This window comes from Sturnira hondurensis, unplaced genomic scaffold (assembly GCF_014824575.4).
Source record: "Sturnira hondurensis isolate 20B ecotype Veracruz unplaced genomic scaffold, ASM1482457v3 Scaffold0021143, whole genome shotgun sequence".
Classification (NCBI taxonomy): Eukaryota; Metazoa; Chordata; class Mammalia; order Chiroptera; family Phyllostomidae; genus Sturnira; species Sturnira hondurensis.
The window spans coordinates 8198369-8226347 of record NW_028093774.1 but is presented as its reverse complement, the minus strand read 5'-3'; the positions used below and the strand labels follow the sequence as shown (position 1 = coordinate 8226347).

The 27979-nt window shown below is 56.9% G+C and overlaps 1 protein-coding gene across 3 annotated transcripts; it reads right to left on the bottom strand.

Annotated features, from left to right (window-relative positions):
- Positions 1-315: 315 nt before the first annotated feature.
- GPR68 (G protein-coupled receptor 68) lies at positions 316-27979 on the bottom strand. Of its 3 annotated transcripts, none has more exons than XM_037031534.1 (3): positions 27864-27979; positions 17711-17869; positions 316-2699 (listed from the first exon to the last, which is right to left on the bottom strand). In XM_037031534.1, exon 3 carries the CDS (start codon positions 2567-2569, stop codon positions 1478-1480), a length of 1092 nt encoding a protein of 363 aa, XP_036887429.1. In that variant the 5' UTR covers positions 2570-2699; positions 17711-17869; positions 27864-27979; the 3' UTR covers positions 316-1477. The 3 variants fall into 3 exon arrangements, with proteins under 3 accessions (XP_036887429.1, XP_036887428.1, XP_036887430.1); XM_037031533.1 differs by lacking the exon at positions 27864-27979 and adding an exon at positions 18384-18593; XM_037031535.1 differs by lacking the exons at positions 17711-17869; positions 27864-27979 and adding an exon at positions 10099-10523.

Here is a 27979-nt window from a genome sequence, read left to right as displayed (position 1 = left end):
GCACTGGGCTCTGTCCCCAAAGGGGAGGTGTCCAGGTTAAGACCCAGAGTGGATCTGCAGTGAGTCCCAAAGAAGAGCTGGAGACACTCTGAGAACCGCAGGAGGAAGAGGGGAAGACCTACTTCGCTCGGGGCTCTGTCCGCCTTGGACACTGCTGGGTGGTCACAGGCAACCCCCCTAACCGCTCTGCTCGCGTTTGCTGTGAGAAAGTCAATCTCCTCCTTCCTGACTCTGTCGGGTGTTTGGGGGACCCCCTGGGTCCCCTGGCGGTAGAAGACCCTCCTTCCCCAGAAGGACTGCACAGCACACTCTGGCCGCAGCTGGGCGCTTTATTTGCAGACTCAAGTTTGCTACACAGATCCATCCCACAGTCCCCCACACACATCCTTGGCACAAAGGGACAATTCAAAAATACAACTCTTGATAGTCAGCAGAGCCGCCCGCAGCTCCTCCAGTCCCACCCGGTGGGAACACCGGTGTTTATGGTCCAACCAGGGGGAAGTTTGGAGGGAGGAGGCATGAAGCACTTGACCGGTGCTGCTGTCCCAGGAAGAGCCCCCTGGTGGGTCTTGGTTGTGTGGCCATTTCAGCCACCTTCAGACCTGGCTGCTTCCTCCTCCAGGGAGGGGAGAGAACCTCCTCAGGTCATGGGAGCCCCGCCATAAGGAGCTGGGGCGGGGGCTGCCCAGTCAAAGCCACGTGTAGCCCTGGTACCCCACTTCGTGGCAACCCAGCCTGGTCTCTCTGATGGGTGGGGTACAGGGAGGGGAAGAAAGACTGAAGATGTTCTCCTGGCCCTCCCCTTAGCAGATTCCAGAATCATTCTGCTGATACCAGCTTCTGTCTCCCCATCCCTGGCCCTGCCCAGACTCTGTGAGGGAGTCAGACTCCAGGGAGGTGAGAGCTGGCCCGACCGCATCCTCCTGGACACCTGGAGGCCTGGCACAGTGCTGGCACGTCTGTGAAAGTGGGCAGGTCCCTGGGGCGGTACTAAGCTCCTCCCATCCAGCCTCCTGGCCCTGCGCCTCTCCCTTCTGCTCCCTCCGTGGAGGGGCAGGGGCTCCATGGTTGACGATGACCACACAGCTTTGTCACCTCCTCAGATGCACTGCCTGTGCATTTGGGCAGGTGTCATCTGTGACACAGTGGCACTGGAAGGCAGGTGCACACCATCTCCCAGCACCCCTCAAACTCTGCACTCCCCACCCCAGTTCCCCTTTGCAAACCTTCTGGAGCTGACAGTTCATTGCCTTCCTCCCGCCAGCAGCCCAGCTGCAACGGAAGACGCCCCTGAGCAGAGAGGGCGCACCCCGGCTGGCTCAGCAAGCTCCAGCAGGCCCCCGGGTACCAGAGAGGCCTTGCAGCAGCCCAGGCCCAGGGTTTGGTGACCCTGGCCCATCGTTCCCTCCAGCAGAAAGTGGGGGGTGGCTGGCCAGCAAGCTCAGCCCTCACTTACCCCACACACGGGGGATTCTGGCTAGGTCAGCCTGGCTGTGGGCGACCCTGCCCCTCCAGGTGAGTCAGAGGCCTGAAAGGTTGTTGAGTGGAGCTTCCGTAACAACTCAGGCTCCTCGTTTTTCCCCATGGAGGCCTCGGGGGCACCCAGTGGGAAGGCCTCCCTGGGCCCACCGGTCCTGGAGCAGGTAAGGAAGGCCCGGCAGGCCGCACAGAGGCGGGCCAGGTCCCGGTGGGTGGTCTCGCTGACGAAGCAGTACAGCACTGGGTCGGCCACGCAGTTGACACTGGTGAGGAGCAGGGAGAAGTGGTAGGCGTTGAAGACGCCCTTGGCAAACTGGCAGCTGGACTCCCAGAGGCTGCGCACAAGCAGCAGCACGTGGTAGGGCAGGAAGCAGGCCAGGAAGATGACCATGGTGCTGAGCACCAGCCGCTGGATCTGGTCCTTGCGGCTCTTCTGCGTGCCGTGGCTGCGGTGCACGGCCCGCAGGATGCCCCGGTAGGCGGCCAGCAGCAGGCAGAGGGGGAAGAGGAAGCCCACCAGGAAGCGGTAGTAGTTGATGCCGCGTTGCCACGGCTCCAGTGGGTAGTGCTCAAAGCAGACGCGGTGCTGGTTCCCGTCCTCCACCACCTCCTTGTGCAGGAGGAAGTAGACGCTGGCCAGCAGCTCCTTGGCCCAGATGACCACGCTGACACCGACGGCCGCCTTCAGGGTGCGGAACTGGTGGAAGCGGAAGGGGTGGGCCACGGCCAGGTAGCGGTCGATGGAGATGCAGCAGAGGAAGCCCACGCTGATGTAGATGTTCTCGTAGAGCAGGATGCCGCACACCTGGCAGGACAGGTCGCCATACAGCCAGTTGTCATGCTGCAGCACGTACTGCAGCCAGAAGGGCAGCGAGCAGATGTACAGGAGGTCGGCCACCGTCAGGTTGCAGAGGTACACGCCCAGCTCGTTCCGGGCCTTGATCTGCAGGTAGCCGAAGTAGAGAGACAGGCAGTTGGCCGGGAAGCCCACCACCAGCACCGTGACGTAGACCACCGGGGCCAGCGTCTGGTGGATGGTGTGGTCAATGGTGCAGTTCATCGAGGAGCCGTTCGCTGTGATGTTCCCCATCTTTGGGCCGGAAGGGGCTCCCCGCTCACGGGTGCAGGGGATGGGCCCGTCTCTCTGCTGCCATGGTGTTCACAGGATGTGTGGTTCAAGCTGGGCCAGAGGCTGGGCCCCCTTGGTGGTGAGTGAGCCTCTGAAAGCCAAAGGTGGGAAAGGCTTAGAATAACAGGAGATAACATGTATAAAGCACCCACTGTGTGCCGGGTGCTGTTCTGAGGGCCTCACTTAATTCAGAGGATGGCCCAGCCGACCAGCTCCAACTGGACTAGAACCTCAGAGCGTGGCTTAGGTCTCCCCATCTGCCTTCCCTGGCTTCCTGCTCTTGTTTATATTCCTGGCCCTGTGAGCACAGCCCCTGCTGAGCCCAGCTCTCCAAGGAAAGCTGAAGGTGAAGGTCAACTCCAACCTGCTGCACGTGCGACAGGGGGGGGGCCCAGCCACTGTCTTCCACAGCAGCGAGCGCCGTGCCCATTGTCCCCCCCCTGCTCACCAGAATGTACCAGGTCACGCCGAAGCCACAGTCCCTCCTGGGGCCTCTCCACCTGGCGCAGAAGAGGCCCCGCCTTGCCCACATCCCTCAGTGCTCTGGCCGGAAACAATGGCCAAGCTGCCCTCGGGCACTGCCCGGATTCCTGGGTATCTCTCAGCAGGTGCTAACCCTCCTCTCTTCCACGGAGCTCGGGGACCCAGCAGAGGGGGGCAACACAGGGCCAGGCAGCGACGGTCATGAGCACCAGGCCACAGCCAGCCGCTTACAGGCCGTGCCAGCCAGTTACCCTTTCTGAGCCTCAGTTTCCTCCTCTGTACACCGGGGACAAAACCGCCTGTCCTCAGAGCCAGTATCGGGGCCACAGAAGAGGACGGATGTCAAAATGCGTGGCACTGCTTTTCTACCGGCAAAGAGGTGGAGTGAGAGGCGGTCGTCTCTCCCACTCGTGTTCTCACGCTGTTGAGAACTTAGCCAAGAGGCGGCTGTGCACACAAACACCGCTGACCAAGATGGACTACGGTTTTCGGTTGTGAGCCTCCTGTATAAACTAACACATCAGAGTCAAAGGCTTGAGCTTCTCTGCTGATTTAACACTTCCTGTTCAGGGGGAGAATCTGACTGTGTCTAAATCATGATTTCTTTCAACCCCCCTCCCCACAATTATCCTCTCGAGTCTTTTCAGACATTTCCCCCCTCCCCTCCCCCCCCCCCGGTGAAATTTTAACACCTCAAACACCATGTTCATGGGTCACGTACCATGCCCTTCGGGGGAATGGCAAGTCACTGTAATGTCGAAGGTTCTTCACCCCGTCCAAGAACCTACCTCCACCCCCACCCCGAGAACGCATGGCCCACAACACAGCTTGGGACGCGGAACGGGTGGGGTCTGAGTTGGCAGCCTGGCGGTGGCAGCAGATCGGCCCCGCCCTGCGCCCTCCCTCCACCGCAGTGAGGCTGGTTCTCTCCCACCAGAAGGGAAGCCCCTGAGAGCTCGTGGAGCAGTGGGAAGCGGGTGCAGTGTGCCGGGAAGGGGCTCAGGGACGTCAGTCCAGCTGTTCCCTGCCTGGGGTTCATGGAGGATGAACTTGAGGGGTTCCCCTGAAGTCAAATGCTCAATCTTATATAAGCATGTGCGGTTTTTTTCCCTGGGGGAAGGGTCTGTAGCTTCATCAAGTCTCTAAAATGGGCAGGAGACGGGTCTGACCCAGAGCTGCCCCTTCTCACCTGGACTCCCCTCGGCCCTCTGCACACCCAAGCCCACCCCCGCCCCGGCTCCCACACACACCCGGACCGTCACCCACGCGATGCCAGGACGCAGAGCGGACCCTCCTCTTCCTTGGGTTGCTCACAACCCACTGAGACGGCTTCTTACCACACCTGTGGCAGAACCCACATTCCTCACGGGGCACGCAAGGCCGAACAGGATGGAACTCGCCCACCACCACACGCCAGCCACGTGGCCGGCTTCCTGTGCCACCCGGTCACCCAGCCCCGCTGCTGCCCCACCTTGCCCCACCTCTACCTCCCCTCAGGGCTGCCGCCTTTGCTGCCAGATTAAATGCCACCTCCTCCCCTGGGAGGCCTGCCCTGGATGCCCTGCTTAAAGTGACCTCCTCCACCATCCCACCATCCCACCACTGCTCCACAGAGTGTCCATGGGCATCTGACATTTGTCCTCTGTGTTTCCCTGTCTGATTGTGGACCGTGTCCTCCAGGAGAACGTAAGTCCACCCCGGCAGAGGCCTCATGCCCCTTGCACAGTGCCTGGCACACCACATGCACTCGTGAATCCCTCTGGACAAACGCGTGAAAGCTACCTCCCTGTCTTACAGGTGAGAAAACCGAGGTCCCCGGGGGTGGGGGTGGGGTGACCTGCTGAAGCCAGCCTGAGGAAGGAGGCGCTGGTGTTAGAATCCAGGTCTCCTTGCTCCGCATCCTGCCTCCCTGCCACCTCCAGTCCCCACCTGAGACACCTCCACCCCTCAGTCCCCAGAAAACAAGGACCCCCAGTCAGGCCCACCCCCGTCCTCTCCAGGACACAGGCCTGGGGTTTCAGCAATGGTGGTGGAGGGGCTGCCTCTTGCCATCATCGTTTGTAATTGTGGTGAAATGTACATGACATAAAATTGACCACGCTGACTGTGTTTAAGTGTACAGTTCTCTGGCCTTAAGGACATGCACACGGAAGGACGACCACCACCACCCGCCACCCATCCCCAGAGCCTCTCCACCGAGAGACTCTGCCCCACTCCACACGGACTCCCACTCCCTCCTGCCCCCAGCCCCCAGCACCCCCTGCCTGGCCTCCTGTCTCTGGGCACATGACCCCTCTAGGTCCCTCAGACAAGTGGGGTCACACAGTACTTGTCTTTTTTTGTGACGGACTTATTTAATGCAGCACATGTCCTCGAGGCTCGTCCACACTGTAACATGCATCAGAAATTCCTCCCTATTTAAGGCTGAATGTTATTTCCCTATGTGTATATTCCATGTTTTGTTCTTCCGCTCACTTGTCAGTGGACACTTGGGTGGTATCTGCCTTCCGGCTGCTGTGAAGAGCGCTGCCGCGAGCCTGGGCACACAAGTCACCTGTCCGAGGGCCTGCTCTCAGAGTTGCTTTGGGGGTCGGAGTGTGTGCCCAGAAATGGAATTGCTGGGTCATACGGTAGTTCTATTTTTAATTTTTTGAGGAACTGTCCTTCTGTTTTCCATTGGGGCTGCACCATTTTACATTCCCACCCACCGTGCACAGGGTTTTCTTTTTGTGTGTGTTTTGTGTTGCTGTCATGTTTTGACAGTTAGAGGAAGGGGGCAAGGGGCAGCTGAGACCTGTGACCCCTCGGCTCCTCCAACAGCCCCGTCAGGCAGGAGCTGGCCCTACCTGCCCTCCTGTGGCCAGCTCTCCTGTCCGTGAATCCCACGCCCACACCTGTGGGGCCAGCAGGTCACCTGGCTTATCTATGAGGAAGTCGACGGCAGCCCGGGGCCCCAAAATGTCCCCAGGGCCACCCAGCTGGACCTCAGGGTCTCCGCAATCCAGATACAAGCCACCAGCAGGAAGAAGACGTCTGTTCATACGCACAGGCCCCCATACGTCAGTGAAACAGGGCAAACGGAGTCACCGCGAGGACACGTCAGGTCCTAAGAATCCCCTGGGAGTCCCCGGCCCTCAAGCTGCTGTTTACCAGTGTGAGCGTGTCCCCAGGCAGTGTGGCCAGGGGCACAGGCCCGTGGCTTCCAATTTCCTGCTTTCCCAGGCCAACAATAAGTGAAGTCTGGTGACCAAAGTCACAAATAGCCAGGCCCGCAGGGCAAAGAAGCAGCATTTACTGTGTTTAAAGTGCCTCCTGCGTTCACTTTCCAGCAAAAAGAGGGTTTTGACATTCTAAACAGTGCCTCTTGACCTTGGGTGCAGCTGAGTCACCCGGAGGGTTTGTTACAGCAGATTACGAGGCCCCACCTCCGGAGTTTCTGACTCAGTGGGTCGGAGACAAGGCTGGAGAATCTGATGCAAGCTCCCCGCTCATGCTGGGGCTGCTGGCCCATGAACCACACCGAGTAGCAAGGGACTGGAAAGGTCTAGAAGGTCTGGGGTTTGCTCCTGGTTAAGTGTCCTACCTGAGTGCCAGGCTGGGGAGCACAGGTGGCTACAAGGGGAACTTAAGACCCAACGGAATCTTGTGGTCAGAACCAGGACACAGGTTTTGGGAAACTGACAGCCTGATTCAGGTCTTCCAAACAGAGGGACGGGCGCTGTATTTCAGAACACGGTGACTGGACTTCTGCTCCGTTTCTGTGAGACCTCTCACAGCTCCCAGGGCATTTCACATCTGCGCTCCTGCCCAGTCTTCACAGCAACCTGATTACTGCCCCCATTCGGGGATGAGGACACTGAGGCCAGAAGGGAGGGACTGGCTCGCCCGACAGTCTAGCACCTCTGTGTGCCAATCAGCATGCATCCGAGGAGCATCTGCAGGGCCCACGGCAGCGGACCAGACACGGGGGCCCGGGTACAGAAGCAGCAGCTCCCACCCTCAGGGAGTCTCCAATCTCGTCACTCACCCAAGTGACGGCCGCTGGAGGCAGTGGACGGTGGAGCTCACTGGTCACCGCCCCTCGCTCACATGTACCATTGGCTTGTGCTTCCCCCTCCACTCACGCTCTCCGTGTGAGAGGCTCCTCTGGGGGCTCCACCCCGTTGACACTCTCAGCGCTCCCAAACCTCACCGACCTCACCACCCTCCCGCGTGGAAGGTGGACACAGGCAGCTTCCTGTCACCACACAGGACATGCTCAGTGAGGCCCGTCCTGCCTCTGTCCTTCCCTCCACTGGTCTGCTGCCTGCCCGGTCACTCAAGTTGCACGGCTGGCCTTCAGCTCCTTCCCTCATCCTCATCCACAGCATCCACTTCCTTATCCGGCTCTGCCGTTTCCTACTCCTCAACATTTCCCACATCCACCTCCTCCTCTTTAGCTCCCTGACCTGCGCCCCAGATTGGCTCGGTTGAGACTTCCTCCCTGGAATCCGTGCCTCGGCCCCCTATCGGGATCCCTGTCTATATCTCACCACCCTCTGAAACGAAAATCTAACCAAATCCCAAACCCTGCTTCCACCCCTCTAATGGCTTTCCAACCATCCACCAGTCTGTTCATTGGTCCGTCTGTCTATCTGTCCATTTATCCAGCCATCCAGCCATCCACTCCCCCATTCACTTGTTCATTCACACAGCAAATCCTTATGGATTCTCTCTAACATGGAAGGGTGCTGCACTGACCATCTCCTAGTACAGCTGAAGTTGCTTTCAGTCTAGTGGGAGAGGAGAAAAGCCAACCAGCGCCCAGGGAGGGCACAGGACTGAAGGGAGTTCCGTGGAAGCGACCCAGCCCAGCCCGAAAAGCCTTCCTGAGCAGCATGCGGTGCCCAGGCTGGGAGAAGGGGGAAGGGCTGCCCAAGCAGCGGGCAGCTTCTGCCTGTGAAAGCAACTTGGGCAACAAATCAAATCCAGGAGAGGGAAAGCAGGCTCTGTCTGGGAACTGAGAGTAGCTCGGCATGACTGGAGCTAGGTGTGAGGAGGGCGTGGCCCGCGAGGAGACCAGAAGAAGCTGTGGTAACTAAGCACTAACTAGGAGGGTGGCAGAGAACAGTCAAGGACAAATCTGAGATGGGCCTCGGTGCTCAGTCCTGATAAGCTCTCAAAAGTGGTGTGTTACATGGATGGGTGGGTGAAGAGATGGGTGGACGGACGGGCAGACAAACAGATGAGGGGCAGGTGGATGAGTGAATGTGTGGGCAGATGTGTGAATGGCCAAATGGGTGGGTGTGTGCACAGCTGGATGGGTGACGGGTACCTGGATGGAGGGATGGGTTAGTGGGTGGGCAGATGGGTTGGCAGATTATCAGATGGCTGGGTTGGGGGAGGGTTGAAGTCGGGCCTGGGACAGTGGAGGTTTCATTAACAGAAATAGAAAAGGTACAAGGAGGAATCTCTGTAGCCTCCTGCTCCAGCTGCCTGAGCTGCTCAGAGGTCCTGCTCATCCACCAAGGCCTTGTCACGGCCAGCCCTCCCTGCCACCAGTCCCCGAGGACAGGCACCCCCAAGCGGAAACTACACCTTGCCAGGGGTGGCCCTTGTCTGCCCAGACTCCATAGGCATCTTGCTCTTCAGAAATCAAAGACACAGTGGATGAGGCAAAAGTTTACAGATGAGGCATCTGTAAATGTGCAGATGGAGGTGGGGTGGGAGAGCCAAGCCCCATCTGCCGAGAGCCTTCCCTGGGCCACGCACGGCTCTCCCAGCCCCACTCTCATTGGACCTCTTTACAGACGAGGAGACAAAACCGAGGCTCAGAGAGAGATGGACCGACATGCTCCGGACCCGACCGGTACAGTGTGCTTAGCCAGGTCCTGACTTCAGACCGACCCACACTTGCCCTCACACCACACTCCCTCTGTCCTGATCATCCTGAGCAACCACCCTCCACCTCCAGGCTTCGCCAGGCTCCAGTCCTTAGAGATGCCACCACGAGAGCCACTAGGCTTAGTCCCAGGCCAGCCCCCTGCACCTGGAGGATGCTTTGCACGGCCAAACATTTCCTCGGCACCTAGTGAAGAAACCTGGTTCGCCCATTGTGGTTCCCCCAGTGCAGGGACCCACACAAGGAGCCACTGCACGTACTTCAGACACTTTACCGCTCAGCTCAGAAACAGACAGACTACACACAGGCAGCCCGACACCCAGAGGTAAGTCTTTAGACAAAGGCTCATTGGCACAGAGGTGTCTCTGAGGACTTGAGTGACCAAGGGAACTTAAGCCCTGAAGGAGAGGAAGGGCCACTTTGACACAAGATAAGAACCTTCACGTGTTTCAAGCCAGGAGGAGTTGCCTGTGCTGGTGGGCGGCCGGGACAGACAGTGACCTAATCTGTCACTGTCTCTTCCACGGGGTGCACACGGGCGCACAGACAATTACTCACGGGGCCAAGCGGCGCAGCTTGCGGGAGCCCGCAGAGCAGGGAGTTTCCTGCCAGCCAAGCTCCTCTTCCTGTATCTGGTTGGACCACCACACTCCCTGAGCGAGGTTGTTCCGTTTCCTAAAAGAGTGTGTTTCTGAGGCTGTGCATACTTCCCCCTGGGGTGGGAGTAGAAACCGGGGAGCATTTTTCCTTGGCCCCTGTCACTTCCCCAGGTAGCCTTGCTCCACCAACAAGAAGACAGAATTCCATGCCTAAAGGCCTGGTAACTGTTTCCAAGTTCAGTTTCATCTGGGCTCACAAAGTCACGGTGACTCGGGTGGGGGCTGGCACTGCCAACCCCCGTCACAGAGCCTGCAGCCCAGAGAAGCTAACGCAGTTGGTCAAGTTCACACAGTGAGCCAGGGGGATCTGAATCCAGAACCCAGGCACGGAGGCACCAACTCACTGCCTTTGAGCTCTTCTGGTCACAAACCACAGCGAGAAATGCACTGGACGCTGTGACCCAGCACACACGCTCTACACACTCACACAAGCACCCAGAAACAAACTTCCCTGAGGCAATACTCACCCCACTGTCTGCGACGCACTCTGATCACAGCTATCCCATTTTGTTTCCCTACAGGCAGGTCCTGAGCTACTGGACTGATTTCCTGGCCCTCTGATGGGCCATGGTCATGTTCGGAAACAGCCTGGCTGACCCCCACCTGCTCAGCCTCTGGAACCCAGGATGGCAATGTCCTGTCAGCCGGTGAGGAACAGGCAGACAGCGGCAGCCAAAGGGAGTTGCCCCAGCGGGAATCCTGGGGCCTCTGTGGCTCTGGTTCACGGCTGAGCTCTGCCCCCAAACCTCAAACAGCTCAGCTTCCTCCAAAGGCTCCTGGGAGGCCCGAGGGAGGAGTTGAGAAGCACCTTGCCCTGCCAGCAAGCCCTCAGTTAGGACCCACGCTCCCCCTCCAGCGATCTCCCGCAGCCACACCTCCCAGCTCCCTCTAGAAAACCCCGGCTGGAGGCTGCTGGTTCCTGGGCTGAGGCAGAATCATGTGAACTTGTCAGTCTGATCCAGTGTCAGGCTGGCAGCCACCCAGGAACACTTGCCCGCCAGGCAGCTGCAGGACGAGGGTGGCGGGACCACTTCCTCCACCCTCCCCGTCTACTTCCCACACGCCTGAGGCGTACTGAGCAACCTTCCGGGGAATGTTAAAGCCTGCAGTAGGGACAGGGGACCTTGGGAACTGGGGGGCATGCAGGAGAAGTGGGGTGCCCTAACCCTACCGATCAACCCCCTCTGAGCACCTACAGGATCCTGGGAGAGGAGACACAGGCAACTGAACCCCAGCGCCAGGGGCCTTCACAGGGGCAACGCAGACAGGCTGATGCTCAGGAAACTCGAGTACATGGTGGACCCCAGAGAGAACAGCAGGACAACAGGCAGGGACAGGGGCAAGCTGACTGTTTCCACTCCTGCCCCAGGCTCTTACCCTCCAGCCACCAGCAACCAACATCTGGGTCAGTGGGTCCCAGGTGCCTTAGAAAAACCTGGAGAGCTTATAAAAATAATACTGATGCCAGGCCTCACCCTAGATGAATGAAACCACACTTCCTGAAGATATGCCGGCAGCACCTGGGTCTTTCAAAGCACCCTGGACACTGCTTGCGGGCAGCCAAGGGCAGAAATGCTGATGTACGTGTCACAGGGGGGCTGGATCCTGTTCTGCAGACCAGTGGAGCCAGGGCATCGGGTCCTAAATAAGGCAGCATCAGTGATTTTCCACAGCGTGGCCCCGAGCGGGGAGCAAGCACGGGGCTCTGGTGTCATGGGGTCTTCTGGCTCTTGGGAGCATTTGCTAAACTGTCAGCGTAGCAGGGAGGATGGGGTCCCTGGAGGTTCCCTAGCCCAGCCTCCTCACCATCCAGGTAGGGAGGAAACCAGGCCCAGCTAGGCGAAGGCTCTCGGTCAGGGTCTCACAGCTAAGCGATGGAGCTGGGATTCTAAAAACCTGCTGCCACACTGCAGGAGCCACGCGTTTTGGCAGGACCCTCTCCCTCCTCTGAAGCTGCTCACGGGGTACGCCACTAGGACCAGGGAGTCAACATCCACCACACACGGGGGTGGGGGGTCACTAGGATGTGCGTGTTCCCCACTCTGTTTTGTGGTCTGCAAGACTTGTCTTCTCTAGAGAACACGTTGCTCTAGACAGTGATAGCCCCTCTTCCTGTCGGGGGGCTATATCAGTAGGGGTCCCGGGAGAAACCCCTCTGCGGGCCTGGGCCCTTTTCAGTGGTCTCCTATGTGAGTTACAGCGACAGGCTGTGCCTTGTCGCAGCGCGGCGGTGTTCACAGAGACACACGGGTTTCTGAGTGTGGAAGCGGCTGGCTCTTCCCGACATCACACAAAAGGATGGATTAGGAGTGAAGGGTTGACTTCGTGGTGGATCCCTGGCTCCCCCAGGACCAGTGGCCAAGGAGAGCGCCCTGGCTCTCTCTACAGGGCAGCCGACGCACACACAGGCAGCCTCCGCCCTCGCTGTACCTGGAAGAATGGCTGAGGACACTGTGTCCTCTCCTTCCCACCAAGACTCCCAAGCTGCCCCAGGCTGTCCAGCCCCCTCTGCCAACAGTATGCACCACTTCATCTGCAAGGGGGAACCTTCCCCTCTCCAGGGCAAGGGACCCCCTTTCACTCCCCACTGGGCCCTGGGGGGCTGCACCTGGGAGGAAGCCGCACTCAGTTTCATTCCAACTGGCCGGGTGCATGGGCGCTGTGAAAGGCCCACCGAGTAAGAGAAAGAGCAACCCACGCTGTGCTTGACTTTGGTGTTGGGCTCCATCTCTAACCTGAAACAGGAAGGGAGGATGAGAAGCTGCTGAGACACAAGCACCAGGCAGTGGCCTGCGGCAACCTACAGACGCAGAACCTCGAGTCCCCCAAACCTCTGAGTCAACCTGCACCTAAGTAGAAGCAGTGAGATTGTAATAAAAAACATAGCCTGAATAGAAGCTCCCCGGCCCACCTCCCCGTTTAAACTTCTCTCCTTAGGCCCAAAGTGCCAGAACCTTGGTGGTGCCACTGAGCAGACAAGGACCCTTAGTGACAGGCGAGGACGCTCCAGCCCTGAGGGGTGCGGTAGCCTCCCAGGGGCTGCCAGGCCCACCTCTGTGCCCCCTTCCCTCCTGGGAAGACAGAAGAGTGTATACTGGGCTGAGCCCACTCCCCAAGTTCATTTCCTAGCCTCTCTCTCAGCCCCAGGACAGCAGTCACGAAGCATGGCAGACGCCCCCTGGGATGACAGACCAGAAGGCTTGCCTGAGCCCTGGGTGTCCCTGTCTGTGCTCCCTACTCCCCACCCCACAAATAAACATCTGCTCCAGGGACCTGGGCTCTGAATTGCTGGTAGGATTTTCTGGAATGTTCTGCAGGCTACTTTGAGGGCAACAGAGTCCCAGGCCTTGTCCTCACAGGGAGGACTCTGGAGTCTGCCCTGAGTTGGGGGCACCACGCAAGGCACAAGCACATGGTGACAACCCTGAGCTCACAGGCTGGGGGTTAAAAGCAGAGACTCTGGGCCTGACTGTGGAGGTCAAGTCCCTGGGCTGCCAGTGCCGGGCTATGTGGCCTTGAGAAACTGCACTCCTGGATAGCCAAAGGATGTCTGCAACAGTCAGAAAGATGAGCTCCAACAAGTGCCTGGCACTTAGTAGGTCCTCAGTGAGTGTTCGTGAGGGTGCAGTGATGATGAGGATGGTGGTAGCAGCACCTCTCCCTCAGGCTACATGGTCCACCCCACAGCCTGACTCTCCCTAGAAAAGGTGAAGGGTGGGCCGGCCAACTCCACAAGACGCTTGTTACAGCGCATTACCTTCTCCCCCATGGCTACTCCTCTGATTTGGAGCTGGTGGGGGCCAGGCCTTAGGGCATCTCAAGGGCTCTGACAAGCCCAAGGAGTGTCTATAATGAGCCATCTGCTATTTGTCTGCAGGGGCCTCCGTTGACTTGTGTCTTGAAGGCCGACCTGGACTTTCCCTGGGCCTTACACTTCAGCACGTGCTGATACAAGGTGCCACACTGTTCAGAAGTGGCCAGGTGGGAATTAAGGATGGCTGAAAGGGCCAGCAGAGAGCCTCCCAAAGTGCCTGGCACCGTGGCCCTGTTGTGGTTAGAGAACAGGCGGGAGCAACTTAGGACCAAGGAGCACAGTCCTTGCCATTTTGGGGAGCACGTGCTTTGTACCTGGTGCTGTGCTGCCCGCTTTCCAAACATTTCCTGTTCCCACCTGCGCATCGACCCTGCGAGGCAGGGCTGTCCCTGTGTTACAGGTGAGGTGACTGTGACTTGGGCAGCACCGGCAATCTGCCCAGGGGCTCAGGGCTGAGAACAGCAGAGCCGTCTGACCTCAGAGACAGGGCTCCTGGGTGTCTCATCAGCTTCCTGTTGCTGCTGGAGCAAACCACCACGAACCCAGCAGCTTCAGACAACGCAGATTTCTCCTCTCACCATCCGGTGGTCAAAAAGTCCAATGTAGACCCCACTGGGCTAAAACCTGTGTCAGCAGGTCCGTGTTCCTTCTGGATAGTTGACGGAGAAGAGGACTTCTGTGCCTTTCTTAGCTTCTGAAGACTTCCAGCATTCCTCGGCCTGTGGCCCTTCGTCTTCAAAGCCAGCAGCGACCGATCCCTCTCACATCGCTGCGCTCTGCCCTTTGTTCCCACGGTCACTCCTATGACTCTACACGTCCTGCCCCCAGCTTCCCCCTTTAAAGACCCTTGTGCTCGCACTGGGCCTGCCCGGTAAGTGGCAGAGCTGGGGTTCAAGTCAAGGTCCAAAATAATTGTATTTTAATACATATGTGTGTAAATGTGTATATATAGCCTGTCCAGAAAAAGTCCAGCCATTGTTAACATGACAAGAATGGTTTGCACAACATCGATGTACCCTGGCAGCCGAGGCGAGTGGATTGGAGTGCGCATACAGGACAATGACTTTGCTGTACTAGTCAGTGGGGGGGTGGTAGAGGCTGTTGAGTGAGCATGTGCACTGTGTGGCCATCACATCCAAAATGGCTGAGTAAATAGAGCAACAAATCTGCATCAAGTTTTCTGCATTAAGCTTGAACATTTCTCCATGGAAACTCTTTGGATGATTCAAAAGGCCCCAGCTATGGGCAACTGGTGATTGGCAGCTTCATCATGATGACATACCCACTCCGCATGTCTTGTGAAGAGTTTTTTTGTGAAACATCAAATCATCCAGGTGACTCAGCCGCACTCACAAAGCCCAGATTTGGTGCCCTGCAACTCCTGGATTTTTCCAAAGCTAAAGTCATGTGTGAAAGGGAAGAGATTTTAGACCATTGATGAGATTCAGGAAAATACAATGGGACAGCTGATGGTGATTGGGAGAACTGTGTGAGGTCTCAAGGTGCCTACTTTGAAGGGGACTGAGGCGTCACTGTCCTATATACAATGTTTCTTGTATCTTCTTCAATAAAGTCTCTACTTATTCATTCATATGACTGGATAACTTCTGGACAGACTATACATACACATACACACACACAACCTCACCTGAGGACATTTTTAATTGCTTCAGACATCGACGAGAGAGAGAAGCATTGATCAGCTGCCTCCCATACACATCCAGACTGAGGATCTTAACACGCTTGGACTGGGGATTGGACCCCCAATCCAGGCATGTGCCCTGACTGGGAATCAAACCTGCAACCTTTCGACCATGGGAGGACACTCTGACCAACTGAGCCACACGGGCCAGGGCCAGATTCATCGTATTTTAACCATTGCCAATGCAATGCACTGGAATCTGTACAATTATCTGTCAATGCCCATCTTTCCCCTGTACACAGCAAGCTCCACCCAGAAGAAGCACATGGACCTGTTTTGTTCTCTGCCAGGGAGAACGGTTCTCTGCCAAAATAAATGCACAGCAAAAATGTGTTGAATGTAGGAATGAATCCATGAGCCTAAACTCCATTTACCTCTGCAGCCTGCCTGGAAGGCCAGTGTGGTTGACACTGAAGTTAGGAGCTCATGAACTTGGGGAGACAGTCAGGATATGGGAGGAGGCCACAGGAAGAGGGCTGGTTGGTTTTGACTCTGAGCGTGTGAGTGGGTAGCTCTGTGTGAAAGGGCATTGCAATGGAAACCTACTGCTAAAAGAGAGATGCTGGTTTCTCTCTGGAGAGTCTGTGGTCTGTCTGAGGAGGTTCAAGCAGCTTGGGGCATCCTTTCTGCTCTGCTGCCGGAAGCGCAAATCATAGGCCTGAAGGTTGCCATGGTGACCGTAGGCCTGCTGCCCCCACGGGCCTGCCTTCCCGCCTTCCCACCCTGAGTGTTCCAACCCGTCAATTAATGACCTGCTAATGTATGACAACAGCCACTCCAAACACCCAGGCAGTGGTCCTCCTGAGAAACAAACAGACTCCTCCAGGGAACTAAGAGCTGCAGAGATGCTCGCTACACTCAGCCGGGGCCACCTGCAATGGATTTTAATCCAGCTTTCCGAATCCAAATTACCCTCTCCCTGGCTTCTTTCTCTCGTTTCATAGGCCTGGGTTTGACAGAGCTGGGGACTGAAGCCTCGTGGTTCCAGGGAGATAGACACTGGAGAAGCCATCGTGCCAGGTGTCTGCACCAGAGAAACTGATCCTGACCGGGCAGGCATATTTGTATCTCAGCTGGTTTTCTAGCAAAGATGACGTAACTTGTTGCCATGGCACCCGGGGGTTGGGGGGGGAAGCAAAAGGGGAAGACTTTCAAGTTCAGTAGATTCAAGATGGTTGGAAATCCTCTGATGCTCTTCTCATTGAGAGGTGGGTGTGAAGTCCCCTCCCCTTGAATCTAGGTGGGCTCTGGGGCGACTTGACCAGAAGAATAACGTGGAAGCCACACTGCACCAGCTTCTGAGTCCAGCTCTAAAGAGACTGGCAGCTCCCACCTCCTGTGTCTTGGGATGTTGCTCTTAAAACCTGGGGGGGTCCCACTGGGAGGAAGCCCAGGAGGCTTCCCAGAGTGCCCCACATTGAGAGAAGCTGAGGCCCTGGCTAACAGCCCCAGTGAGGCCAGGATCAACTGACATATCACATGTGTGATCTTGGAAGATCCTCCCACCCCAGCAGGACCGTCTCAGCGGATGTTGCAAGGAGCAGACTTAAGTCGTCCCCCCCAGCCCTGCCCAAGTCACAGATTCATGAGCAAAATACATGAGCGCTGCTATTTTAAGCCACTACCTTCTGAAATGGTGTGTTATGCAGCAATAGATAACATAACAGAGATATTATGGATAGCTGGATAACTGGAACATATTATTTTCCTCCAAAATCACTGAAGGGCTTATGTGTTGTATTCATTCATAAGGTTATGTGATTTTAATTTTTATAATAACTTCGCAAGGTGTGTATAATCATCTCCATTTTTCCCATGAGATACCCAGAAAAGTGAGGTATCTTGTTTGAGACCAGCCAGCCAGGAAGGATGAAACCTGTTTTCCACTGTTTCTCTCCCTACAGAGTGCGTGGTACCGGGAAGGGCGCAACATACTGAGAGTATGAAGAACACGCACAGCTAACCTCTAGGGGGCACTGCTAGGCGTTCAGGGCAAGACCTTTATCAGCATGGTCCCCTAACCACCCTAGGCAGTGGGCTCTACTATCATGCCCATCACAGGCGACACTGAAGCTTCAAAAGAGGGTAGGGGATCATCTCAAGTTGAAAGCTCTAATAAGTAGAAGAGCCAAGATTTGGACCCAAGCCATGTGGTTCTGGAACGGAACTCTCAAGGGCAGATAGCGTCTAATGCACCCATAGTGTAATGTAAGCGCAATGCTCCAGCCCCGCTTCCTCTGTTCAACTCAGTTCCTTTCCCCCCTGCCTTGTTTTGGAAGCTGAAGGGGGACAGTGTTAAGCAAAGCATGACCACATTATCCCAGATTTGTATAGTTCCGACCATTCTCACATGTTTTGTCCTCACATCCGTTTTGTCTTCACACCCCCCTGTGTGAGGTGGCCGTAGCTAGTATTTATCTCCATTTCACGGGGGCCCAGACCCAGCAAGTGACCGGCCCCAAGCCACTGGCTCCAAGCTTCTCCGCTGCCCACCGCTAAAAAACCGAAGAGCCTGCCTGCGCCCTTTCGACGCAGCATCATCGCTCGCCGGCTTGAGGATTACCTGGGTCCGCACGATGGCTGGCCAGGGGGTCTGCCAACCAGCGAGCCCACCCGGCGCTCCTGCGGCCAATCGCGGGGCAGCTCTGTCCTCCCTCTGCTGCAGAGGCGCTCGTTGGAGTCTCCGGAATCAGGGCCCTTTGCCGGACCAGCTGCTCTTGTCCTAAGAGGGAACCCACGGATTTGAGGGCCGGGAAGAAAATGTTTGGGTCACCTGTGCCGCGGAGCTCTGGGTAATGTCTTATTTTATGTATCAATTTTTTGGAAGTAATTACCAGGTGGCCGCGGAGCCAGCCCAGGGGGTGGCTGCTAAACCAGGCGACAGCCACAGCGCACACACCCCTCCGGAAGAGCGACGGGGGCGCGCCGGCGCGGCCGCGTCTGCCCGCCGTCGCCCCGCACCCGCTGGGCCCCCTCCCGGCGCGCCCGCACTTGGCCGCCACCGCTCGGCTCGTGCACACGCACACGCTCCTGCACCTGGCCCGCGCGCGCGCACCTGGGGGCCACAGGCCCGCGCTCTCTCCGCGCGCTCACGGGGCCCAGCTGGGGAAGGCGTAGAGCCGGCTGTCGGCGCCGGGATCTGGCTACTGCACGCATTCAGTTTCCCCGGCCTGCTGCGCCCGGGGCCCCGCCGAGAGAGTGACAAGAGAAAGAGGACTGGCTTCGGGGAGACATACCTGTGCGGTGAGGGGCCAACCGAAGTCACCCCGCTCGTCGCCTGAGTTCCCGCCTATGGCCGACACAGCAAGCTGGGTGGGCATTTCATCTTTTGCTACTGGCGGGGTGAGGGGTGACCTGGGCTGCTTGGCGGTCCGCTTCTGCCCCGGCCTTCCCACTCCTTGGACCGCGGGCCCTCGTTGTGCTGTGATTCCCGGCATCCCCCACCCCCCACGCCCCCACGCCCCCACGCCCCCACGCCCCCACGCCCCCGACCGGCGCACTCGGCTTTGCCGTTCTGAGCCCCGCCTTTCACCCTGACCGCAGGCCATGGGCTAGGCGCCGGCCGGAAAAACCCCGCTGGTGCAGACCTGTCCTGCAGCCATGGCGCTTACCGCCCCCAACTACCATCCTGCTCCCGGGACAGGCTCTGCAGCTGCCAGAGTGGACTCCGACTGGGCCTCGCTGTGAAGGGACCAGAGGGTCCTCCAGCCACATCCAGAACCCCTAGGTACGAAGCTGGGGGAGGATTACGTGAAGCAATCTTTTCTCCGTGTTCTCAGCCTCAGTACATCCGTAGCTACTCAGTAAGGCGGTGCCCCCTTGCTGCTCAGGCCCTTTCCACCTCTTTGCACCTCGGTAGGAGGCAGTTTGCCGCCTCCTGGATCCCTGGTGCCTCCCAAGGTGCGAGTGTGCCTGCGGCAGAGGTGGCCAGGGACAGCACTGAGGACAGGACTTCCTGCTGGTTTTGTTGAGAACTCCCAGAAGCCCGAGGGCCCCTCTGCCCCACGAGCTCGCAGATAATAGTAACAACACTCACAACTCCCAGTGTGTGAGTGCTCCGTGCTGGGTGCTGTCCTAAGCATTTAAATGCACGAACTCATTTGATCCTCACTACATTGTGAGGTAGACACCATTATTATTCCCATTGTTCACCTGGGGGAATGAAGCACAGAGGGGCCAAGGAAGTTCCCAAAGTCACACAGGTAATAAGTAGAAACACCGAGATTCAAACTCAGGCAGGTGAGTCCACAGCCATCATCACCACCTGCATCCTATCTTAAACCACCCAGAGCTGTGCCCTCAGCACCTTCTGCTCTTTCACATCTGCAGATACTCATGCGTCCCTCTCCGCTCACAGGAGCGCCTGAAATCCTGCCCCAGTTTTAAGACGGGGAAAGTCACTTCCCCTTTGGAGCCTTTGTGTTTGGCCCCAGCGATCTGTGCTGAGCCCTCCTTGCTGCTTGACTCCCTTCCCAGCATTTTTTTGTACTGCCCACTGAGGTCATTGCTCCACAGCTGCCGCTCTGCACGGTCTTCATTCCCAACCTGTGCCTGGTGCAGAGCCGGGGCCCATTCCCATTTGGGAAGTGAGTGGTTGGTTGTCAGGACAGATCGCTGGGGGTTGGGGACGGAGGCAGCTGGAGTGTGGGCTTCGGGGTGGGGGTAAAGACAGAGATCTTCGCCTCACTTTCTGCTGGCTCCTCTGGGCAGCTCAAAGGTCCACACTTTCTGCCTGGGCCCCTAGGTGGGGGTCTCTGGAAGGAAATGGACAGTGGGCAAGAAGGCAGAAGATACCCCAGCAGGGGAGGCAGAGGGAGCGGATGGATGGGGGAGGCAGGGAACTTAGCTTTTCCTGCTGGGCACTCGCCTAGCAACCTCCCAGCAGGCGCTTCTCTGGGGCTGGCTCAGCCTCTTCTGCTGGTCCTCGTTTTGAAATTTCTCCTTCTTGCAAAATATTCACAAATAGAGTGTTCTGGATTAACTACTCATGCCATAAAAATGCACATGTACTTCTTAAAGGTTGCTGAACTGAAAGTCGTTGTTAAAGAGTTTGCTTTGAAAGCCAGAGTGCCTGAGTCTGAATCCCACCTCTGCTACCTACAGTAAGGTGACCTGGGACAAGCCCCTAAACCTCTCTGTGCCGGGTGCCTTGTGTGTGAAACAGGACACGGCTCCAGAGGGGGGCTGAGATGATTCGATGAGTTAAATAAAGCAAAGCCCTTAGCTCAACGCCCAGCACATATTAGGGCTCAATACATGTTAGCTGTTATTACTGTCCTATAAATGCTCTCTTATATACAGCACTTATCTGTTGAATGTTTACGTGTCCTTAGTGCTTATGAGTCATCTCTTTTCACCCCAACAGGTAGTTTTCTTCTCGCACCTTCACAGATCAGGAAACTGAGGTCAGTGGAAGAGCTCAGGCTGCTCGGTCCTGAGCACCTGAGCCAGGGCTGAACGGAGTCCTGACTGTGAAGCTGCCACTTGCAGTGACCCTGCCCTGCTCCTCCCATCCCCCCAGGAAAGAGGGCTGGGGTTCAAAAGCCCATCATCATCTGTTGCTAGATCCAGAATTCTGACTCGGGTACAGTGCCTGTCTTGTGGAACGCTTGTTACAAAATGAGTCCTGCCAGGGCGGTCACATTATACAGCCCAGGGAGGGGGACACTACGCAGCACTGGGTGGCCCTGTCTCCCTGCCTCTCTCTCTCTTTTCAATCCTCACCTGAGAATATATTTATTGATTTGAGAGAGAGAAACATTGGTCAGTTGCCTCCCGTATGCACCCCAACTGGGGACCGAACCTGTAACCTAGGCATGTGTCCTGACTGGTAATCAAAGCTGTAACTTTTTGGTGCACGGGACCCTGCTCCAAACAACGGAGCCACCCAGCCAGGGCCCTGCCTGTCTTTCTGTAGCTGACGGTCTCTGTTTACAGGTGCCCAAACATATCTAGAATTTTTCACAGTCTCAATACTCTTCCACTCAAACAAGCTCCGTTTTCACTCATGCTTCACTTTTTGGACACAGAACAGCACGGTGCCTATACCAGTTACTTAAAGCTCCAGAATTGGCCTGTGGACTGCAGGCCTGACACCTCTGGCCACGCTTTCCCTTGGAAAATTGAGATTTGGACAAGTAAAGAGGTTCATTTCATTGCCGTGTGTCTTGGTGTCAGGATGTCCAGTCCTTGGCAGGAGCAGCAGAATGTGTTATTTTGTAAACAAAACCAGGCATTGGCCTTTTAAACAACACACAGCTCACTAAGGTAAAACAAAGTGCAGATTGTTTTCCAGAACCTTCCTGGACCTAGAGAATGGTGAATTATGGCCCGTGTTCATGGAATGCTGGTTTGAGACGCTACACTAATAACTGTCTTTCTTGCCCACAAAAATCGTCCCCCACACCGGGCAAGGCTGCAGAGACATGGTCAGAATTTCTCCAGACACTGTGAGTGGCATTGATGTCACTTCTTCTGATCCAGCCTCTGTGGGGTTTGGGCCATGGCATCTGCATTTCCCACTGTCGAGCCCGGGGAAGCACAAGGCAGGTGCTCTTGCCAGCTGTGAGGTGGGTGAAAGAGGTTGATGTCCAGGCCAGCGTGTGCCAGGACTTTCAATGGGCTCGCCCAGGTCCACTCTTCACCCTTCCCCATCCTACTCTGTCGACTCTGTTGCCCGGTCCCCTTGCCATCTGGCTTCTGTTGGGCTTGGCCAATGGGAAGCGCTCACTGGGATCGGAGGATGGAGGGGAGAGGGGTCGATGGAGTATTTATCCACCTGCCAGTGTGGCTTCAGGTTGGCTGCCACCCTTTACTGAAGTCTCCAGCTCCTGTCACAGTCCCACTCCTGCAGTGCCCTCCCTGCTCCTCCCCCCAGGCTCAGGATGGTAACCGCTCCTCCACACGCCAGCTAGTCCCAGGGCACCACGCCGTCCCAGCTGGTTCTTTTAACCATATGGACACCTCTGAACAGCATCGTGTGCTGACCTCCCCTCTCTCACCCTGCTTGACTGTGCCCCTTGCTCTCCACCTAGACCCCACCTTCTGTGGAAGTGGCCCTACCACTTCCTGCAAACTCTCTGATGGAGACGATGTGCGTGTGCTTTAGAGAGCACACAGATGCTCCACCGGAAAACAAAAATTACTGATTTCCCAGTTCAGTCTTCCAATGAGCACAGCTGGCCAGCCTCAGAGGAAATCCCTCCTTATCCGCCAAACGGAATGAATCCTACTTCCTCACTAGGCTCTGGTACCAGCTCATCTCTGTTCCCCCACAACCCCAGGCCTCCGCCTGCAGCCCACCCTGCGCTTCCTGCCTGTGCGCTTCCTGGCCCTCGTTCAGGTGCACACTTTCCTTCTGAGAAATACCCGCCCTGGGGTCGAGCACCTCCCAGGCCAGTTTCAGGCAGTAAGAAGGATTTTTCTGACCACGATTTTTATCTGGTGTTAACCACACTCCAGCAGGTGAGGGCCTGAGCTGATTAATCAGAAGACTGGACTGATTAACGGGGCAGTGTTTCCGCTCCCACTCAGGGCAACCCACTGCTCTCAGATCGGACGTGACTAATGAGGACGGGAAGGCAGGAAATTCCTGGGCTAGTGGAGGGGCAGCTAAAGCCCAGGTACAGCATGAGCACACACACCTGGGGAGCTGAGGAGGCCTTCAGGCTGGGCTTGCTCAGGCTGAGGCAGCTGGGAGAGGAGGTGACATCTGAATGTCTAGCCTTGAGTCCCAAATCTGTTGCTTTCTGGTTGTTAGAGCTCTGGCAAATTATGTAGTGTCCCTGAGCCTCAATTTCTTCTTCTTTCAAATGGGGTTAATAATGGCCCTGGCTGGTGTGGCTCAGTGGATTGGACACTGGCCTACAAACCAAGAGGTCACTGGTTTGGTTCCCAGTCAGGACACGTGCCTGGGTTGCAGGCCAGTCCCCCAGTTGGGGGCATGCTAGAGACAGCCATTGATGTATCTCTTGCACACCCATGTTTCTTTTCCTTTCTCCTTCCCTTCCCTTCTCTCTAAAAATAAATAATAAATGAAATCTTTTAAAAACAATGTGAGGTTAATAAGGAAGATCAGTGTAAGGATGAAACATAAGGGTGCTCTCAGGAAAGTGGGTTGGCATAGAAGCCAGGAGCGCAGCCTCGGAGGTGCCAAGGGAGCCGGTCGGGCTGGCAAGGTACAAAGCGGGGCTTGGCCGACAAAGGCCGGGTGGCGGGGTCCAGGCTGGGGCTGCTCAGCCAGCCTTGACCAGCCTCTGCCTTCGTCTCCTGCTTGTGGAGAATGGTTGGAGTCCTGGCTCTTTACATTGGCTGTGTGACTTCGGAAAGTTATGACCTCTCTGTGCCTCAGTTTCCTTATCTGTGGAGTTGGGAATAATATCTCACAGTAGTCAGTGAGTTAATGAGTATTTTAAGAACCCTCTAAGAACTGTTCTAGGCAGTGCTCAGCAAATGCTGGGGTAGCCTCTTCACCCCCGGCCTGTGCAAGGCTTGTGTGTGCCTCCGGCTCCGGTATACAGGCTTGTGTGATGCTGAGCTGGGGCCTGGGGTTTATTTTCTTCAATGTGCTGTTAACTTTGCCTGCCAAGGGGCTCCTGTTTCTTTGGTGTGTGGATGCTGGTGGAGGACAGAGGCGGAATGAGTGGTGTCCAGCACCCAGGAGCTCTTCCAGGCGTGCCTGCCCGGAGCCTCCAGAGAGAACCATTCGCAGCTCCCTGAGGTCCCCCTGGATCAGTGTGGGTGCCTCGCACAGGGGTGGGTGGTAGGGCGGACTGGCAAGGACTGGGTGAACCAGACAAGGGCCTCGTCCAGAAACGCTGGGGAATTCCCCATGGGCCGGGTTCAGGCCTCGCCCTGCCTGCTCCCAGGCCGTGAGCTAGTGCCTCGGGGGTGGCAATGGTGCTGGGAAGGCCGCGTAGCCTGGGACCGCAGACTGCCTGGGTTCCCATCCAAGCTCTGCCGTCTGCCAACCGACCTCACCTCTCAGCACCCCACCTGTAATGTGAGGAGGGCGGCAGGGCCCTGCCTCCTGGGGTGCTGGGTAGTGAGCTCAGAGCAGTTCCTGGCCCCAAGGGGCTGCTCAGTGGATGCCAGCTGTTGTCAATGTGCCGCCAGTGACGGCACCCTCTGACTACCAGGGAGGGACAGCTATTGTGACAACTGTTGTGATAGCCAGAGTAACGGCCCCCTCAAAGATGTCCATGCATCCTAGCCTGCACCTGTGAATGTGTCGCCTTACATGGCAGAAGGGACTTTGCAGATGTGGTAAGTTAAGGAGATTATCCTGCATGACGCAGGTGGGCCCGATGACCGCGTGGCCTAAAGGGAGAGCACTGGAAGGATGCAGGGCGGGGAAGGGGTGACCAGCCACTGTTGGCTTTGAAGACGGGGGTTGGCCACAAGCCAAGAGAGACGGGCCGCCTCTAGAAGCTGGGAAGACAGTGGGTTCTCTCCTCCGGCCGCCATGAAAGACTCAGCTGTGCCAACACCCCGAGACCCACTTCNTGGCAGAAGGGACTTTGCAGATGTGGTAAGTTAAGGAGATTATCCTGCATGACGCAGGTGGGCCCGATGACCGCGTGGCCTAAAGGGAGAGCACTGGAAGGATGCAGGGCGGGGAAGGGGTGACCAGCCACTGTTGGCTTTGAAGACGGGGGTTGGCCACAAGCCAAGAGAGACGGGCCGCCTCTAGAAGCTGGGAAGACAGTGGGTTCTCTCCTCCGGCTGCCATGAAAGACTCAGCCAACACCCCGAGACCCACTTCTGGCCTCCAGAACCGTAAGGTAATAAACTTGTGTTTTTTTTAAACCCTCGCCTGCCGATATACTTACTGATTTTAGAGAGTGGAAAGGAGTGGGGGGAGAGAGAGAGAGAGAGACATCGATGTGAGAAATCTGTTGCCCTCTGCAGGAGCCCTGACTGGTAATGGAACCTGCGACCTTTGGGTGTTTGGGGCGATGCTCCAACCAACTGAGCCACCCAGCCAGGGCTGACATTCGTATTGTTTTAAGCCACCAAGTTTACGGGAATTTGTTACAACCACCAAAAGGAACTCGTACAGCTGCCAAGACCCAACACGGCTGCATCCTTGAAGGAAGAACCACAGTGAGTCACCACAGCAGGGACAGAGGCATGGTTGTGCCGCATGCACTGCTTGCCCCGAGAGGTGAAGAAACACCCTGGCCGTGGAACTGAATGTCCCCTGGCCACAGGCCAGAGATGGACTGTTCGGGGCAGGAGAGCTCAGGGCCGGCTCCGCTGGCTGACATAAGGCCTCCTGGAGGAGCTGGACCCTTGGTAGGGCCTGGAAGGATGGAGGGTATGGGGTTTGGACCAGGAGGAAGAGGAGGAAGGAAAGGCTCAGTGGGAAGGGGCCCAGCCATTCGTTCATCATTCCTTCATCTGCTCATCCAGCGTCTGGCTCTAGGCCCTGGGCGTGGGGACCTGGATGGTGAATTGAGTGAGACAGACCTGGTGGCTGTTCTCACAGAGCTTACGCTCTGTGGTGGAAGCCAATGTGCCTTTACAATAAGACATAACAAGTGTGACAGCAGGAGTGCAGCTTGTTAAGGGAGGCACATCTGGAGGGGCTTCCTGGAGGAAGCGACCCTTCAGCTGATGCAGGTAAACCAAAGCTTTGATTTGTATTGCTTTGGGCTCCGTGTGGCGCTCTACACTCGGCAGGTGAGGACTGAGGGGAGTTTAGCCATATAGCTTGTTATTCCCAGCCCAATTCCTTCTTAATCTGTCTTATTACACTGAGGAGAACACTCAGTTGGATACTTGTCCATTTTGAGCACGACTTTAATTCTCGCTAATCTCCCTTTGTAACAGGTATTAATTATAATTTAATAGCGCTGCTTGGTGTTCTATGTTTTGTTTTCATTTAATTATCTTTTGTGGCAGGGGGCACTCAGTTTCCACTTCTGGGAGTGGAACACAATTGCCTCTGACACATGAGTGAACTTAAGTGTGATTCAGCCACGAGTGAGGAGGCAGGGTTCTTCCTCTCGCCGCCGAATGCCCCCCTGGGCCCAGCGGCGGGCAAAGAGGCGCTAAGTGCCCCTCAGCGCTGGGCCCGGTCACTCCTTTGGGACTTCCACATCCGAATTCCCACCCCAACACACACATTCAGTAGCACGGAGGGCGGAGTGGGATCAGAGGGTGAGCACTGAGCTGCTACGAGGTCCCACAGAATTCTCATGGAGCTGGGAGCGGGGCTGCTGCAAGGGGCAGGGCTGACTGGACCCGGGACACAGTAATCTGCTCCGAGTGCCTTCTTGGACAGGAAGGGAAGGAAGCTGGAGCAAGGCAGGAGACACATGCACGTGTCATGGGTGCCTAAGTGGGTCTGGAGGAGAGGAGCTGAGCACCCAGGAGGGTCGGGAGCTCAGGGGACACAGAGGACATGGTGCTGGAGCCCTGGCTCCCATGTCAGGGGTGCAGCAGCAGGGAGGTCCCAGGGGACCTGTGGGGAGCTTGTGGCATGGTTCCCCCTGGCAGCGACACAGGGGGCATCAGGGCCAGGGCAGGCTGGCTGGGGGAAGAGGTGACCAGCAGCATGAGGACCACAGTGGTGGCCGGCTGCATTGTGGCCCATGCATCCCTCTCTCCTTCCCTCCTCTGGGGTATGTGGGTTAGTTCGAGCCAAAGGCAACAGAGACCCTTTACATTCTCTTGTTAATCTGTCTCATGCAGATTCCATTATCAGACTAGCCTAAAGAACTCAGGAAGGTAGGGGGAAATTTCTTCTTGCCCTACATATATAATAAAATGAAACGGGGAATGTGGAGTTTTTGAAACTCTGATTTAGAAGGGAAAACTCGGATTAACACAGCAATTACAATCCTCTGACAACAGCTATGACTGGACCATACTGTGGGAACCCAAAGTCCAAGAGCACCTGATGGGGTGGAGGGCAGTCGGGGTAGCCTTCCTGGAAGAGGAGACTGCTAAACTGAAACCTACAGGGGACTAGGAGGTGCCCTGGGAATGCTCGCAGTGACCGGTGTGCCTAATGCAGTGGATAAGGGAGCCCTGTGCATCCTGGAGGCGGGGGCTGAAGTTGAAGGGCACCAAGGGGCCCGTGTGCTGGATGAGTGGAAGGGACTGATGGAGACAGTTGAAGGGGCTAACGCAGGAGGAGTGCCAGGCACCAGCAGGCGTCCCTAGATGTTCGTTTGCCCCGTCCCCCAGGGCAGGAGGGCACTGCCTCAACCTGCCCAGAGGCCATGGAGCCCAGGGGAGCCTGTCTTGGGCTAGGTCCCTGCACCCCTAGGGCAGTGCTGCTCTGTGGGCTTCAGTTGCCGTCTCCGAAAGTCAGGGCCTGTCCCCAGGGATCCTGGGCAGTGTTGGACTTTTGAGATCTGCCCCCCACCCAAGAGACCCTGGGCAGGACAACTCTCTCTGGCCTGCTGTGCCCCCAAATGCCACCCAAGTGCTGGTGGGTCCCTGGACACCAAAAGCAGGATCAGTTTGGACCCTGGAATGACTGGGAACCTACCCCCCCACCCTTCTCCTCCTCCACACCCCACAAAGGCCTTTGTACCAGGGGCTGGATTTTGAATTTTCCGCTCCAGGAACATCGAGCAGTCGGCCTTGCTGTAGGCGCAGTCTCCCCACCTCCCCAGAGGGCCTCCCCACCTGGCCACTGTCGTCCCTGCTGACACTTCCACTGACCCAGCCTCTCCCCCAGCAGAGCTGCCCCGCACACTCACCTCATTCAGGTCCCGGGTGCAAGAATCCCGGCTTCGGATGGACCGCGCTGGCTGAGCCCCGCCCGACCTGGCCTGCCAGCCAGCGCGAGGGGAAGGATGGCCACGCGGCGGTGGCG